This window comes from Lactuca serriola, chromosome 4 (genome assembly GCF_051521515.1).
Source record: "Lactuca serriola cultivar US96UC23 chromosome 4, Lser_US96UC23_V15, whole genome shotgun sequence".
NCBI classification, from domain to species: domain Eukaryota; kingdom Viridiplantae; phylum Streptophyta; class Magnoliopsida; order Asterales; family Asteraceae; genus Lactuca; species Lactuca serriola.
This window is the reverse complement of record NC_136411.1, coordinates 393930403-393944568: the sequence shown is the minus strand read 5'-3', so window position 1 is coordinate 393944568 and position 14166 is coordinate 393930403. Positions and strand designations below refer to the sequence as shown.

The following is a 14166-nucleotide window of genomic DNA, read 5'->3' as shown; positions in this document are numbered from 1 at the left end:
TAAAAGACTTCTACACCAACCACATGTCTTCTTTTAAGCATTGTCTTCTGCCACGTGTAGCTTTTCTACACCCTCGCTTTTGTGTTTTCCCGCTCAAACATGTCCTTTAGAATCGACTTCTTATATTGTATTTACTATCAATCCCATAAAATCAGCAATTAAGATGAATTAATCACTATAATCACGCCAAATATCTAGAGATACACATATATGAGTCAACTTCTTCACTTAATTGTAGATTCAAAGTTTGAAAACCCTAAAAACGATACCTACTATCTTCATGAAATATTCCTATGATTGTCGTGTGTCTCTTATCTATTGAAGCTTCTCTGTCTCGCACAACGTATCTTCTTGCTTCTCTCCAAAAACTAAAAAACCTTAGATGATGGTTTTTGCTTCATTATCTTGCAATTGGTATGTAGTTTTTGTGCCTTTTGTGTTGGTATCTTTATTCTCGAAACATTGGTTAAATGGTTAAGCCTTTTGTATTGGTATCTTGATTCTTTTTATATGACTTTTTTTCTCTCTACATCGTCGTCTTTATGGAACTTTCGTTGTGTCATTAATAATCTAATAGATTATAAACTTTAGATGCTTTGGGAATTCTAAATTGTAATTTATGGTTCGTTGGTTTATGTCGAATATGGTTGAAGAAGTTCCTGCTTTGTCAATTTCATGGTCCTTTTTCTTGTTAGCATGTTAGCTTTTATTAATGCCTCTTAATGTCGATCATTCTTTATATTTAGATCATTGAAACATCGATATCGAAGCAAAACAGGGTACATATGCACCTTACAACATTCTGCTATAATGGAATCTCGAATTCCAGTTTTGTTATAATAGAATCTTGAATTTCAAGTCAACTTGAGCAGTGAATTACCAAATGCACCACATAATGGAATCCTATAACCAATTCTTTCAGAATAGAATTGGTCTCCATTCTATCATAATTTATTGTTTTATTCTATTTGAATGCACAAAAAATTTTAATATTTGAAAGTTGATTATGTTTTTCTTTATTAATTTAGGTTTTTAAGAAGCTGTCATTGATATGGGAAATGAAGAAAATATGGAGAACAATAATGTATTCTAGTAGAATGTATTCTGGTAATATGTATAAAGTAATTTTTAGCAATAATATTCTTTCAAAATTGATTCGTGTTTTTTTATTTTTTTTCCTTTTTAATCATTTTTAGTTTTATCCTTCAAGAATAAATGTAATTTGTAAACATTATTAGTCATATATTTATTTTTGAATGAATGTAACTGTTGTTTATAGTCTTGTTCTGTAAGAATTAATGTAATTAGTAATTCTTAAAGAATAAAATATGTTTCATATAAAATCTGTTATTTGGAAAATGTTATTCTTGATAGTATATGTTGTATAAATCTTTAGTGTTACATCCCGAATCCCATGTATATATTTAATTTGTTTTATATTCATATCAATAGGGCAACTCGACGGGTTAGAGGTCCTAACTCGTCGAGTAGGGGCAGAGAAGGTTGCGTGAACTTTAGAATCAACTCGACGAGTTGGAGCTGAGTGTGAAAACCCTAATTTTTAGGGTTTGCACCCTATTTAAAGGACCTTAAGTCCTCTACCCCACCTCCCTTATCACGTAATCACCAATAGCAAACCCTAATCGAGCTACCTTCCATTTTGAGAGTGTGTAAGGTTAAGTGTGTGTGTGTTTGGTGCATTCCTTGGAGAAACTCGAAGATCTAAGAGCTTGGAACGAGAAGGAGTCCATGGATCCGTCATCCATTTAGTTGTAGAAACCATTTGAAGGTAAAAAGTCACTACCTTGATCACTTAATTGTTATATCCCTCCATTAGAGAGTTTATGGCCATTTCTAGCTTCTTTTTGCATTATTTTTGGTTTTGAGCATGCTTTGAAGCTAAGACTTCGGATCTGGACACTATTAGGCCCCTTAGGCCTAATGACTCAAGCTTTATCAAGCTTTTGCCAACTTTCAAGCCTTAAGCCCCTTGTTGAGCCTTGTTTTGGAAAGATTACCCCTAGATGCCATGCATGGACGTAAAGCTTGTAGCTTTACGTGGTATTTCAGCCCTAGAAGACTAGATCTATAGTTTGGAGACTTGGGTTCGCTTAAAAGAATTTGAATGAGAAAAGGGCTGAAGGAACTCGATGAGTTGGTTAGCTAACTCGATGAGTTGGTTAGGGTTTTACCAAATATTCTGGACACTGTGCAAGCTCGACGAGTTGACTCTCACTTTCTTGGTTTTCAGAGGACAGAAGGAACTCGACGAATTGCATAAATGCACTCGACGAGTAGAGTCAACATGGATTGTCGACTTGAGTGTTGACTTCCGTTGACTTTTAGGGTTTGGGCAAGTTGTGGACTTTGGAGACCATGAAGGGGTAAAATGGTCTTTTACCCTTCTGAGATTTAGAAGAGGAATTAACCTAAATATTTGGGGACTATTAATATCAATTATTAATTAGAGATGATTGCGATATATGATAGGCGGAGTCTAGACCGGCAGCCCGAGTGTGAGACATACTTTGCTTTACTTACGAGGTGAGTCTTCTCGCTATACTTACCTGAGTGGTAATTACCGTGCAACCGGAGGGTCTTATTTGTGTCACTGGCCGGAGGGTCTTATGTGCTTATACTGATATATGTGATAGTATACATTTTGTATTTGTGATTTATGATGTATATTATTCTGTGCATTATTGAGATAGGACAAGAGGGTCTAACCCGAGCCATGAGACCGGAGGGTCTTCACAGAGATATAGGACCGGAGGGTCCAACCTGAGCCTTGAGACCGGAGGGTCTTCACTGAGACACATGACCGGAGGGTCCTAATCGAGATATAGCCATGAGAGGCTAATTATTTGTGTATGGTATTTTGGGGAATTCACTAAGCTTCGTGCTTACAGTGTTGTGTGATATGTGTTTCAAGTACATCTCATGATCGCGGGAAGGCGCCGACATGATTATACACGCCAGCTGGTTGATTTGTGTTTTGAGGATTTTGGGATATTTGACAAACGATTTTCATGTCTTGTGTTTGAAACATTTATAAATTGAGTATGAGAGATGTTAAAATGTGTTTTGTGTGGAATTAAAAATGAAAAACTTATTTGAAAAATTAGAGTGTTATAAGTTGGTATCAGAGCCTTGGTTTGAGGGATTCCGATGTACCCTCAGGTATGTTTGGACTCAAACTGAGGATTTGAGAAAAATTTTCTGAAAGAAATGATTTTCTAAACAAGCAAAAAATTTAAAAGGAAACAAGACATAACAGTGTGTACAATCAGCCAGAGCCCGAACGGTGATTTCCCAAAATACCCTTACTTGTTTATATAGTGAGATGAGATACTTTTGAGATATTAGAGCTGCATGCTAGATGGTAGGAAAGGTATTTCAAGAATTTAGAGCTTGAGTTTCCTGATTCATGATGCCTTAGCCTAGGAGGATGTTATTGTTTGACATTATCAACTATTTGCTATGTGTGTATGCTGAGTTGGGGTACATGGCAGGAAATCTTTAAGAGATAGATTTGAGTTAACGAGTAATCTATAAGGGATACCTAGATGTTCATTTTGAGAAGCCTGCTAAGAGAGTAGTTAGATATCCATGAGGGATAGAGTAATTGTGAATTAGGATCCTGGGAGGAGGACTTCGGACAACTACGAATTGGTGTGGAAGGTAGTATTGGGCCCATACTACTGAAATCACTAGATCTGTATGCGAACCAAGTAAGAACCTTAGGATAATAAGAAGCATGTAGGAGTGGGTAATTGTGTGTGTGCTTTAGCTAGTCCCTGATGATTTTTGTGTTGTGTTTCAGAGAGACTATGGTGATTACCTGCAGCAACCCCAGGGGGGAGTACCAGTGAAGAGGAGATCCGTAGGATCATTGCCAAGTAGGTGGTCGCGGCTCTCAAGGAGGCCATTCCAGAGATGTTCGGGTCTATTAAGACCACGTTGATTGAGACTTTTGACAAGTGTTATGCTGCTGTCATAGAGGCTGCCGCAGCAGCAGCCGCCACGACCCTTGCAGTTGCGAGGCCACGGGAGGGTGATTCGCTGTTGTTCCCAGAGTTCAGCGACACGAAACCACCGGAGTTTGACAGGACCCAGGACCTGATTTCTGCTATGAGATGGATTTATGATATCGAGGGATGTTTCTATACTTGTTCATGCCTTGAGAACCTGAATGTTCGATTTGCGTTGAACCAGCTTCACTTAGGAGCGAAGGACTGTGGGAAGTTTGTGACGACTAATAATTCTCCTACAGACCATGCAGCAGTGACTTTGGAGAGGTTCACCCAGTTATTTCGAGATGAGTACGTTCCCTAAGTGGAGACGGAACGATTGGCCCAAGATTTTATGTCTCTCAAGCAGAAGACAGAAACAGTGACAGAGATTACGAGGATGTTTCATGAGAGGGCGTTGTTCTGCCCTTAGCATGTGTCTACGGAGCAGGCACATGTGAGCCGATACTTGAGCATTTTGACGCAAGATATTCGGGATTTCATGCGAACTCATCATATCGGACATCGATTGAGTTACATACCAATTCCAGGAGGAGGGAGATTGAGTTGGAGATTCAGACTAGAGAGGAGAGAGAGTCTTAAGGGAGAGACAGGAGACCAGTGCAGTCGCAGCTAGCGACCAAGCGGGCTAAGCCCGCTAATACGAGAGAAGGAGGCTAGAAGAGCTGCACGTGTGGTAAGTGCGGCAAGAGCCACGAGGGATCTTGTCGATCTCAACCAGACTGGCCACCTAAAGTTCGAGTGTCCTCATCTCACTTAGGGACCAGCCCAGGCTTCTACTCTTGTTGCTTTGTGCGTTACTGATGGCTGGCTGGGAAAGGCCGAGGCTCCGAGAGCTCGTGGGAGAGCCTTCCAGCTGACCGTGGAGGAGGTCCGCGTAGCACCTGACGTCGTTGCTGGTATGTACCTCCTTGTTCATGATATTATTATTATCTATTTATGCTTATATTGTGTTTTATATAGGTACTTTTCTTGTGAATTACGTGCCTGCCTTGGTGTTATTGTTGGGTTTTGAGCATTCTAACACTCCTAAGTGTACATGCAACCCTAAATACCTTGGATCTATGTTTTCTCTATTATACATGCAAAAATGAACTTCCAATGTATTATCCTAATCTAGCATACAAAACAATGAATATAACAAGATAGAATACATACCTCTTTGATGTAGAAAGTCTTCATGAAGCTTGAGTGCTTAGTGCCCCAAGTGTGACACCTCAAATGGTTCACACAACACCAAATACACTTGGAATAACTTGAGAGAAACTTGAACACTCCTTGAAATCGTCTAGCGCTCACACTCAGACATAGTGCACGATTTCTCGAGCCATGGGATTCTTTTATATGGTGGCTATTAGGGTAACACCATGTAACTCATGACTTTACTCATTCCTTATGCTCCGCGGATTTTAACCTCCATGGAGCATCCATGGGTCACCCCATGGACTTAGTCCAACATAAGGAATCTTGGATCACAAGCCCACATATATAAGAATGAATGATTTACACAATCAACCCATATATTTAATTAGTCTCCTTTTGATCACTTAATTAATTCCAAATTAATTCTTGATCAATACTAATTAAATAACCTTATTAATATATTAGAACTTATAATATATTAACAAACCTTAAGTGTTATTTCTTTCATTTTAGTCTATCCAAATGCATGATGTCATGCAACCCAAATGGACCATGTCGGGTCGGGTCAAGTCTTACCAATTATAGTTATGGACTTAGACATTAATCCAACAGTCTCCCACTTGGATAAGTCTAAAACTATTATTGCGTATTACTTCAAGAACTGACTGGAAATCGTAGCTCTCAAAAGCTTCAGTCGAACTCTGACCTTGTAGATGAACTCTGACCTTTGTCAATGACTTGTCCATTAGATAAAGGGATCATATATTCCTCCATTCTAGATATCATATGGACTGAGACATGGATTATAATCATTCTCTCTGTCCATTTGTTGTTTCCCGATTTCCGATTTATGACGACTGACAAATTGAACAAATCAAATCAGTCCTGGACCGGCCGAGCACTTCCATTTGCCATCATCAAATCATCGAGGGGCCCACAAATATCGCTTTTATCCCTAAGGTAAAAGGAATGGATAAACTTCGACTCATATGGCTTGTTCTACTACTTGTTGAATCATACACAAAGGCACGTTTTATAACACCGCATTACCGAATGCATTTTCGTGCAATCAATGTACAACCAACTCATAGTAACAACTCATATCTCTAGGTTTGAATAATATAAGATATTATCGTCTCATGATCACTCGTGATAAAACCATGAAGTGATTCCAATGAGCGCGGGTTGAATCCAATACTCAGAACTTATGAGCACTCATGAGTGTTGTAGCCCTTTTTCCAACATCTTAGACCTCTACAAGCCAACCCATGATAGTCTTGATTCATATCTACTTCCAACATATGACCGACTGTGGATGGTTTGAATAACTTAGTCATTCCGGAAGAATAACCTAGTTTATTCTGGAAGTCAAAACATGCAAAATGAAGCACAATAATAATTGAATCCAATATGGTATCAAAACCTATGAACATAAATAAAACACCTATTATTTATCACCATATGATTACACATTATTCGTTGTATACTGTTTCAGCTATCAACTTTATTCTTGAATTTAAAACAATAGTTGTCCCATGCTCCAAGCATGTACACTATGTTTTCTAAACACTAGTCATGTCATACACCAAGTATGCATACTATGTTTGTCTATGATCATTACTTTGTGAAATAGATCAATTGAACATAACTCCAATGATCCTCTTTTCACAGTCCCAAATCCTTACTGCAAATGCACACTACTAGAAAACAGACCTTTAATGACGCGCTTTTTACGACACGCACTGATTAATGATACGCAAAAGGGCGTGCCCTACAAATAATGTCAGATCTTTAGAAATTTGAAGAATGTAGGACGCGCATTTTTTGCGTGCCCTAAATTATTGTCCCACAAAAAAAATACAAACACGGAGGGCGCTTATTTAAAGTGTGCGTCCACTGTGAGTGTCGCTTTATAATTTTTCACTTAAAATGCGCGTTCAAGGAGGAAATCAAATCCTCTTAAAATTCTAAAATTTTTAAATACCCCGCTTCAAGATCTCCCTTCATTCTCTTCTTCCCTTCTCTCTACAAACCCTAATCATAGATACCATATCTTCTTGCTTCGGTTGCAATAGTTTAATTGGACCAAAATTAATCATATATTAATTTTTTTAGCCTAGGGCAGTGGAGTTGAACACGAACACATGGGAAATTACAGCATCTCACGCCTAAATTGAAGCAATCGAACATATTTTAGTCCTCCATCTTACATTGAGAATCATTTCCCCTCCCATTGCCGACCCCTTTGGAGCGATTTCTAGGGCTTGAATCAACATTTACCCATGTCGACACTCCATCTAATGCCCTCATCGCCTTTTTTTTCTTTTTGTCGAGGGGGTGATTCTAATTAGGTATATGCTATTCCATGTTTAGATTTCTGTAATTGCAATCCTCTCCTCCCATCAATATGATAATAAATGAGGATGAATAAGTCAAAATTTTGTTTTCTTTTTTGGTCCCAATTTCTTTTTCTCTCACCCCTTCCATTCCATGGGCAGAGGTCAGCGGGTCGTCGAGCCTGGTTTTCAATCGCATGCCATAATTCATGCAGGTGCTGGAGTTCAAGCCTTGACAAAAGAACACTTCAAAACTGTTCGATTTTGGACAAGAACGACATGGGTAGCGATCGTAAGTCGAAAAAGAAGGGGTCTCCGTCTAAGTCCTCGTCGGAAGGTTTTTGTTCTTTCTCTTCGTTACCAATATTTCTCTGTTTATACAATTTTTAATACAAATTGATGAGGATACTCGTGTTATGTAGACGAAGGGAAGAACAAAAGGCGTAGAACTTCAGAAACAAAGAGTGATAAGAAAGAGAGAGACTCCGATAGGAAGCACAAATCGCATAAATCTTCAAGTACTAAAGGTATGCTTCGCTACATCATGAGCTTACATCCAGTTTTAGTTTTGTTGTTGGTTTGTTTCTGTAATGGAGGAAAGCCAGGGTTTAATTTGTTATCGAGTATCATCTTAGTATAAACACTCTCGATGCGATTAGTTACAGAATCAAGCTACTTAGTGCGATTAGGGTTTTTCAGCTGTCTGTCTGCGCATTCTGTTTTCCATTCACTAAGATACGATACCCAATTTTTAGCTTTCTGATGAATCTGATACCTTTGTTCTTGTGCAATTGGGATTTGGAACTAAGAATTAAGGTTGTGCATGGGTCGGTTTGGGTCGGTTTTGACCTAAAACCGAACCCAAACCGAAAATGATCGGTTTCTGAAAATTCAAACCCAAACCAAAACCCAAACCAATGGGTTCGGTTTATCGGTTTTCGGTTTTAAACTTCGGTTTCACGATTTGGTTTCGGTTTTATAATTCAAACCAAATCTCAAACTTATTTCTTAATCCCACCTCAACCATCAACTATATAATGGAGAGGTCAAGTGATATTTAGATATCCCAAGTGATGTGGGACTCAATCCAAATTAGAGATAATAGAAAGAAAGAGGGTGGCGAGCTTATATAGAAGAGAATATTGGTTGAGTTTAGTAATGGGGGCGATGTGGGATGAAGTTAACTCATTGCCAAAATAAATCGAGAAAAACGACACTAGAAAGATTCGAACCTGCGCCACTTCAAACAATCTCCCAACGCGTTAACCAGTGGAGCAATGCTTCAGTTTGTGTTTATAACCCAAGAACTACATATATATACATATATAACTCACAGAATACATATAATATATGAAATTCGGTTCGGTTCGGTTTCTTTCGGTTTTACCAAACCCAAAAACCGAACCCAACTCGAAAATTTCGGTTTTTGAAAATTCTAAACCCAAATCGTCGGTTTATGCTTTGGTTTCGGTTTTTTGGTTTCGGTTTTGTCGGTTTTTCGGTTTCCAGGTTCGGTTTTGCTCACCCCTACTAAGAATCCAGTTGTAAGGACTTGTATCCTGCCAATAACCCCTTTGATTTGAACAACAAGCTGATATTGTTTCTCAATTGTTGTAACTTTGATTTGAACAACAACCTGCTTCCCTTGTATATAAGTAACCTTAGAATTCCTCCTCATATCCAGAACCCTTAATATTCACCCTAAGGCATATTTTTTTCAATAAGCACTAAATAGATGTCTAAAGTCTGATTGGGCCAGACATTGGATAGATAAACGTGCTAATTACTGCTACACATCCAATTATAGAAAAGGGTAGTACGGGAAAATAAATAACATCTTATTAATGGAGGGGCATTTTAGGTATTTTCTTTAAAATACATATAAAGGAGTAGTAGATGGAAGGAGTGTTATATTTTGTCAAGTTCTAGTTCTGGTCTTGGAACCTTTGGGTGAATCTCTAGCAAATCATTAGGGGTTTAGCTTTGTTGATTTGAGTGTTTAATCAATTCTTCGAGTAACTTTTGTTATCTGTTCCTTCCTGAGTATTGATATCTTCTTCTAAGTTGTAAGTGAGTTGGTAGTAGTTAGCTTTCTTGTTCATTAAGTATCTTCAACCATGACAATCTTTTGGGTCCATATGTTACTGGTTTAATGAACCTTGATTTATTCATTGAATTGTTAAAATTCTTCTTTGTCAGGTGTTTTCTTTGGATCACCTTTAGATCATTGCACAGATGAGTTGGAAATGGTGAGCACTCTATTGACTGATGTTTCAATTGTGGATTCTCTTGCACTTTTAGTATTCTTTTTTAATGATTACAGGACACCGAAGATTTAGAAGTCATCTTCTATCCTGATCATATGGTGTATGGTGATAGTTATTGTACAGATTGTGTTTTAACTTTCACCAGCAGTTGCATCAAAATAGAGGGTTCAGGTTCAATTCTAGATGGAGATGACAAAATCTTGAAATTACAGTGGGATGTTCAGGATTTAGTTCATATCAAATCTCATTGGTATGAGCTGGTAAGCCTACAATGAGCTTTTAACATTATGTATCTCCTTATTCTTTAGGGTTTGGAATTATTGTACCTTGAATTTTGTGCCGGTTGAGATGGCAATGGTGACCATTCATGTACTTACTGAAGATACAGTACAACCTGAAAATGTTGAATGCACTTCAGGTTAGATAATCATTATTTTTTTTGTGAAAATGTTCTCATATTGTTTTACCTGTCCATTTTTCAATTAAAGAATAATTATACATCTATTTTATGTAATTCAGGTGCTGAATTGAAGTTTGCAATCATGGGGACTAACTGGTTTGGGAAACAAGAAGCAATCACAACTTTAAATGTTGCATACAAAACTTTATGGAGCAGTATGCTTGAGTTAGAGTGAGTTTTTTGGCAACATCTTTGAATTTTCAGTTTTTATCCTTCGAATTATCATCAATCTTGATCTTTATTTCATTAAATCAGTCATTTATTTGAATCTTAATTAAGTAACTTGGTATATTCATATGGGATTATTGTTGCAGGGAAACTGTTCTTGGACAAATCAAAGCACCTTTTACAAAGTATTTTCCCAAGTAAGTGCAAAAAGATTTCTTTTGGCAAAGTTTCATATGAATTTTGATCCTTGTGTTAACTTTAACAGCCCTTTTGTTAAATTAATAAATATGACTGTTTTGCCCTTATCCGATTCTTGGATTTTATATTTCATTGGATGCTTGCAGCTTTGACCAGCCTTTTGAAGAAGTTATATATCCAAAAGGGGATGTTGATGTTGTTTCCATTAGTAAAAGAGACGTTGATTTGCTGCTACCAGACACATTTGTCAATGACACTATCATTGACTTTTATGTCAAGTATGTTTATCTTACTTATTTGATGGAATGAATTACTTTCATAACAATCCATTTTACAAATATAAAAACTTAAATGTACATCAGACTAGAAGTCATTACATATGAAATTTTATTCTAACTTTCTAACTGATGACAGATACTTGAAGAACAAAATCAGGCCTGAAGAGAGACAGAGGTTTCATTTTTTCAATAGTTTTTTCTTCCGGAAGCTAGGTGACCCAGAAAAAGAACCTCTAGATGCCCTTGAAGGGAAAACAACTTTTCAACGCGTAAGAAAGTGGACACGAAAAGTTAATCTTTTTGAGAAAGACTTTGTCTTTATTCCTGTAAATTACAAGTAAGTTGGAAAACAGTTTGCTTTCTAGACATTTCATTTGAACAGTTGACAATTATTTCTGTTGTTTGACAGCTATCATTGGAGTCTTATTGTGATGTGTCATCTTGGGGAAGTTGCGAAATATAAGGGTATATCTGTCATTTCTCTTTGACATCTTCAAGTATTTTATGAGGCATGGTTATCCCTTTTTTCTAATATTATAATCTGGTTTATAGTTGAAGAAGATGTAACTGAGTTGATTAAAGTGCCATGTGTTCTGCATATGGATCCTATCAGAGGTAGTCATACTGGCTTGAAAGGTCTTATGAAAAGGTAACATTTTTTTTATTATATAAACATTTTATTTTATTTTTAAATTATAAACCTTTAAATATGCCATTCTAGCTATCTGAGAGAAGAGTGGAAAGGGAGGCAGCAGGAGGCATCTGAAGATATATCATCAAGATTCGATAATCTACGCTTTATTTCACTTGAGGTATCATCTGGATAAATAATGTTTCAAAATTATTTGAGAAATGGAAAGGAAAAATATACAGGGCAAAATTGTGAATTTGTATTAAATTCTAAAATCTGAATTTTGTGTTGTTTTTGCAGTTACCACAGCAGCCAAATTCATTCGACTGTGGTTTATTCTTGCTCCATTATGTAGAACTTTTCTTGGAGCAAGCCCCGATTAATTTTAATCCATTTAAAATTTCCACTTTGTAAGGACATGGACCATTTATGTAAAAATTAATAATATAAGTGAGCTGTTGTTTGTGAATATGTGACTCAGCTAAATACGGATTGGTTTCCACCTGCTAATGCATCCTTGAAAAGGGTGGTTATTCAGAGACTCGTGTATGATCTCCTACAACAACCTTATGATGAAGCTGAAGCCTTTTACAAAGTATTTTCCCAAGTAAGTGCAAAAAGATTTCTTTTGGCAAAGTTTCATATCAATTTTGATCCTTGTGTTAACTTTAACAACCTTTTTGTTAAATTAATCAATATGACTATTTTGCCCTTATCCGATTCTTGGATTTTATATTTCATTGGATGCTTGCAGCTTTGACCAGCCTTTTGAAGAAGTTATATATCCAAAAGAGGATGTTGATGTTGTTTCCATTAGTAAGAGAGACGTTGATTTGCTGCTACCAGACACATTTGTCAATGACACCATCATTGACTTTTATGTCAAGTATGTTTATCTTACTTATTTGATGGAATAAATTACTTTCATAACAATCCATATTACAAATATAAAAACTTAAATGTACATCAGATTAGAAGTCTCTACATATGAAATTGTATTCTAAATTTCTAACCGATGACAGATACCTGAAGAACAAAATCAGCAAAATGAAGCCACTTGATTTAAATCTTGCAGCATTATCAGCAAAATGCAATAAAGACTTGGAGTTGAATTTGGCTAAGTCATTATTGAGTGAGATGGGCCAATGTACAACTGCTTATCCATATAATCAACTGTTTGGAGCATTAGTCTTAAAGAATTATGAAAGGAAAGATGCAACTTTACTTAGTTGGAATTTGATGTACATAGTAGATTAGATGCAAATTTATATATTGTAAAAAATAGAATTGTATGACATTAGATTTATGCAATGGATTCTATTTTTTGTATATGATATTTTATTTTCTATTATGAAACATTAAATACAAATTTAATTTGAAAATAAGTAAATATATAAATAATATATTTTTTTAAACATTTAAAATTATGATACGCAAAAATGTGTGTCATATTCATTTATGACATGGCCTTTCTTGACATGGGCTTTCTTGATACGCATTGCGTGTCATTAACACGCGCGTCGTAAGGTTACGACACGCGAATGCGTGTCGTCTTCCTTTATGACAGGGTCTTCCTTGATACGCATTGCGTGTCGTAAACGCGCGTATAATTGCATGTCGTAAATGAGCGTCATAAATACGCGTCGTCTATAGACGACGCGCAAAAGCGTGTCGTCTCTCTTTATGACAGGGCCTTCCTTGACGCACATTTGCGCGTCGTCTGAGCGTTTTAAGACGCGCAATGAGCGTCGTAAAAGGCTATTTTTCTAGTAGTGGCAAAAATTCCAAATTCATGCGATTTACTGAAATCTGTTAGATTCTAAACTGATATGCATTGATCCTCTTGTAATGATTATGCATAAATTCACAAGGACTTGACAACAAACATTACAAAGTATTCCAAAGGAGATCAACTCCTTGGAAACATCCTTCTTGCATTAAATTTCCTTAATCTTACATAGATTGAAAATTCTAACTTTGAAACATTTCCAGATTCATTTTGACTATCAGTTCTGAACAAGATTTGCCTCCTTACAGATTATGTCAATATGGTCCTTCCAGAATTATCACTATACTTCCAAATGTCCTTGAGCACCCAATCTTTGGTAAACCTTAGATTGTCCTCGACAACTGATTAATCCTTTTAGTCATATCCAATTCTAGACCTTTTCCCTTCTTAATGCCCTAGGCATTTGGAAAATTTTAGAAAGGATGAATATAGCACATGTAATCGATCCTATATCCGAAGCATATGGGACACGATTCATGATGTCTCACATAAAGACTAAACAAGTCTTTTGCTATAACAATTCCATTTCTATTTGCCAAGTTCTCATAATTCAGATTATGAAAAGGGATGTCGTAATCATAATTGAATTTTAGAACGCAAATAATGGACTCATATACAGAATTTTCTTATGTTGAGCCATTCCAACATGAAATTCATATATATATCCTTGACTAAATACGATTAAAACCTCAATCTAAGCTTTTAGATTTGAGATGAAGTATAATTTCCTCTCCCTTGTTTATAGCAAAACAACTCTTTCCCAATTGAAACTTTTGTTTTCTATAATTAACATTGCTAACTTGCAATACTTATCATAATTATCATGCTCCTACTAACATGATGATTATTAGCATGACACTTATGC

General features: G+C 36.5%; 1 protein-coding gene across 1 annotated transcript; it reads left to right on the top strand.

Annotated features, from left to right (window-relative positions):
* The first annotated feature begins 7789 nt into the window (after window positions 1-7789).
* LOC145099881 (putative ubiquitin-like-specific protease 2B) lies at window positions 7790-12429 on the top strand. Its single transcript, XM_079037384.1, has 15 exons — window positions 7790-7847; window positions 7933-8037; window positions 9710-9759; window positions 9834-10037; window positions 10126-10195; window positions 10297-10408; window positions 10552-10602; window positions 10750-10881; window positions 11018-11218; window positions 11291-11346; window positions 11434-11530; window positions 11603-11693; window positions 11813-11918; window positions 11980-12148; window positions 12267-12429. The coding sequence occupies exons 1-15, from the start codon at window positions 7790-7792 to the stop codon at window positions 12427-12429; spliced, it is 1665 nt and encodes a 554-aa protein (XP_078893510.1).
* Window positions 12430-14166: the final 1737 nt, after the last annotated feature.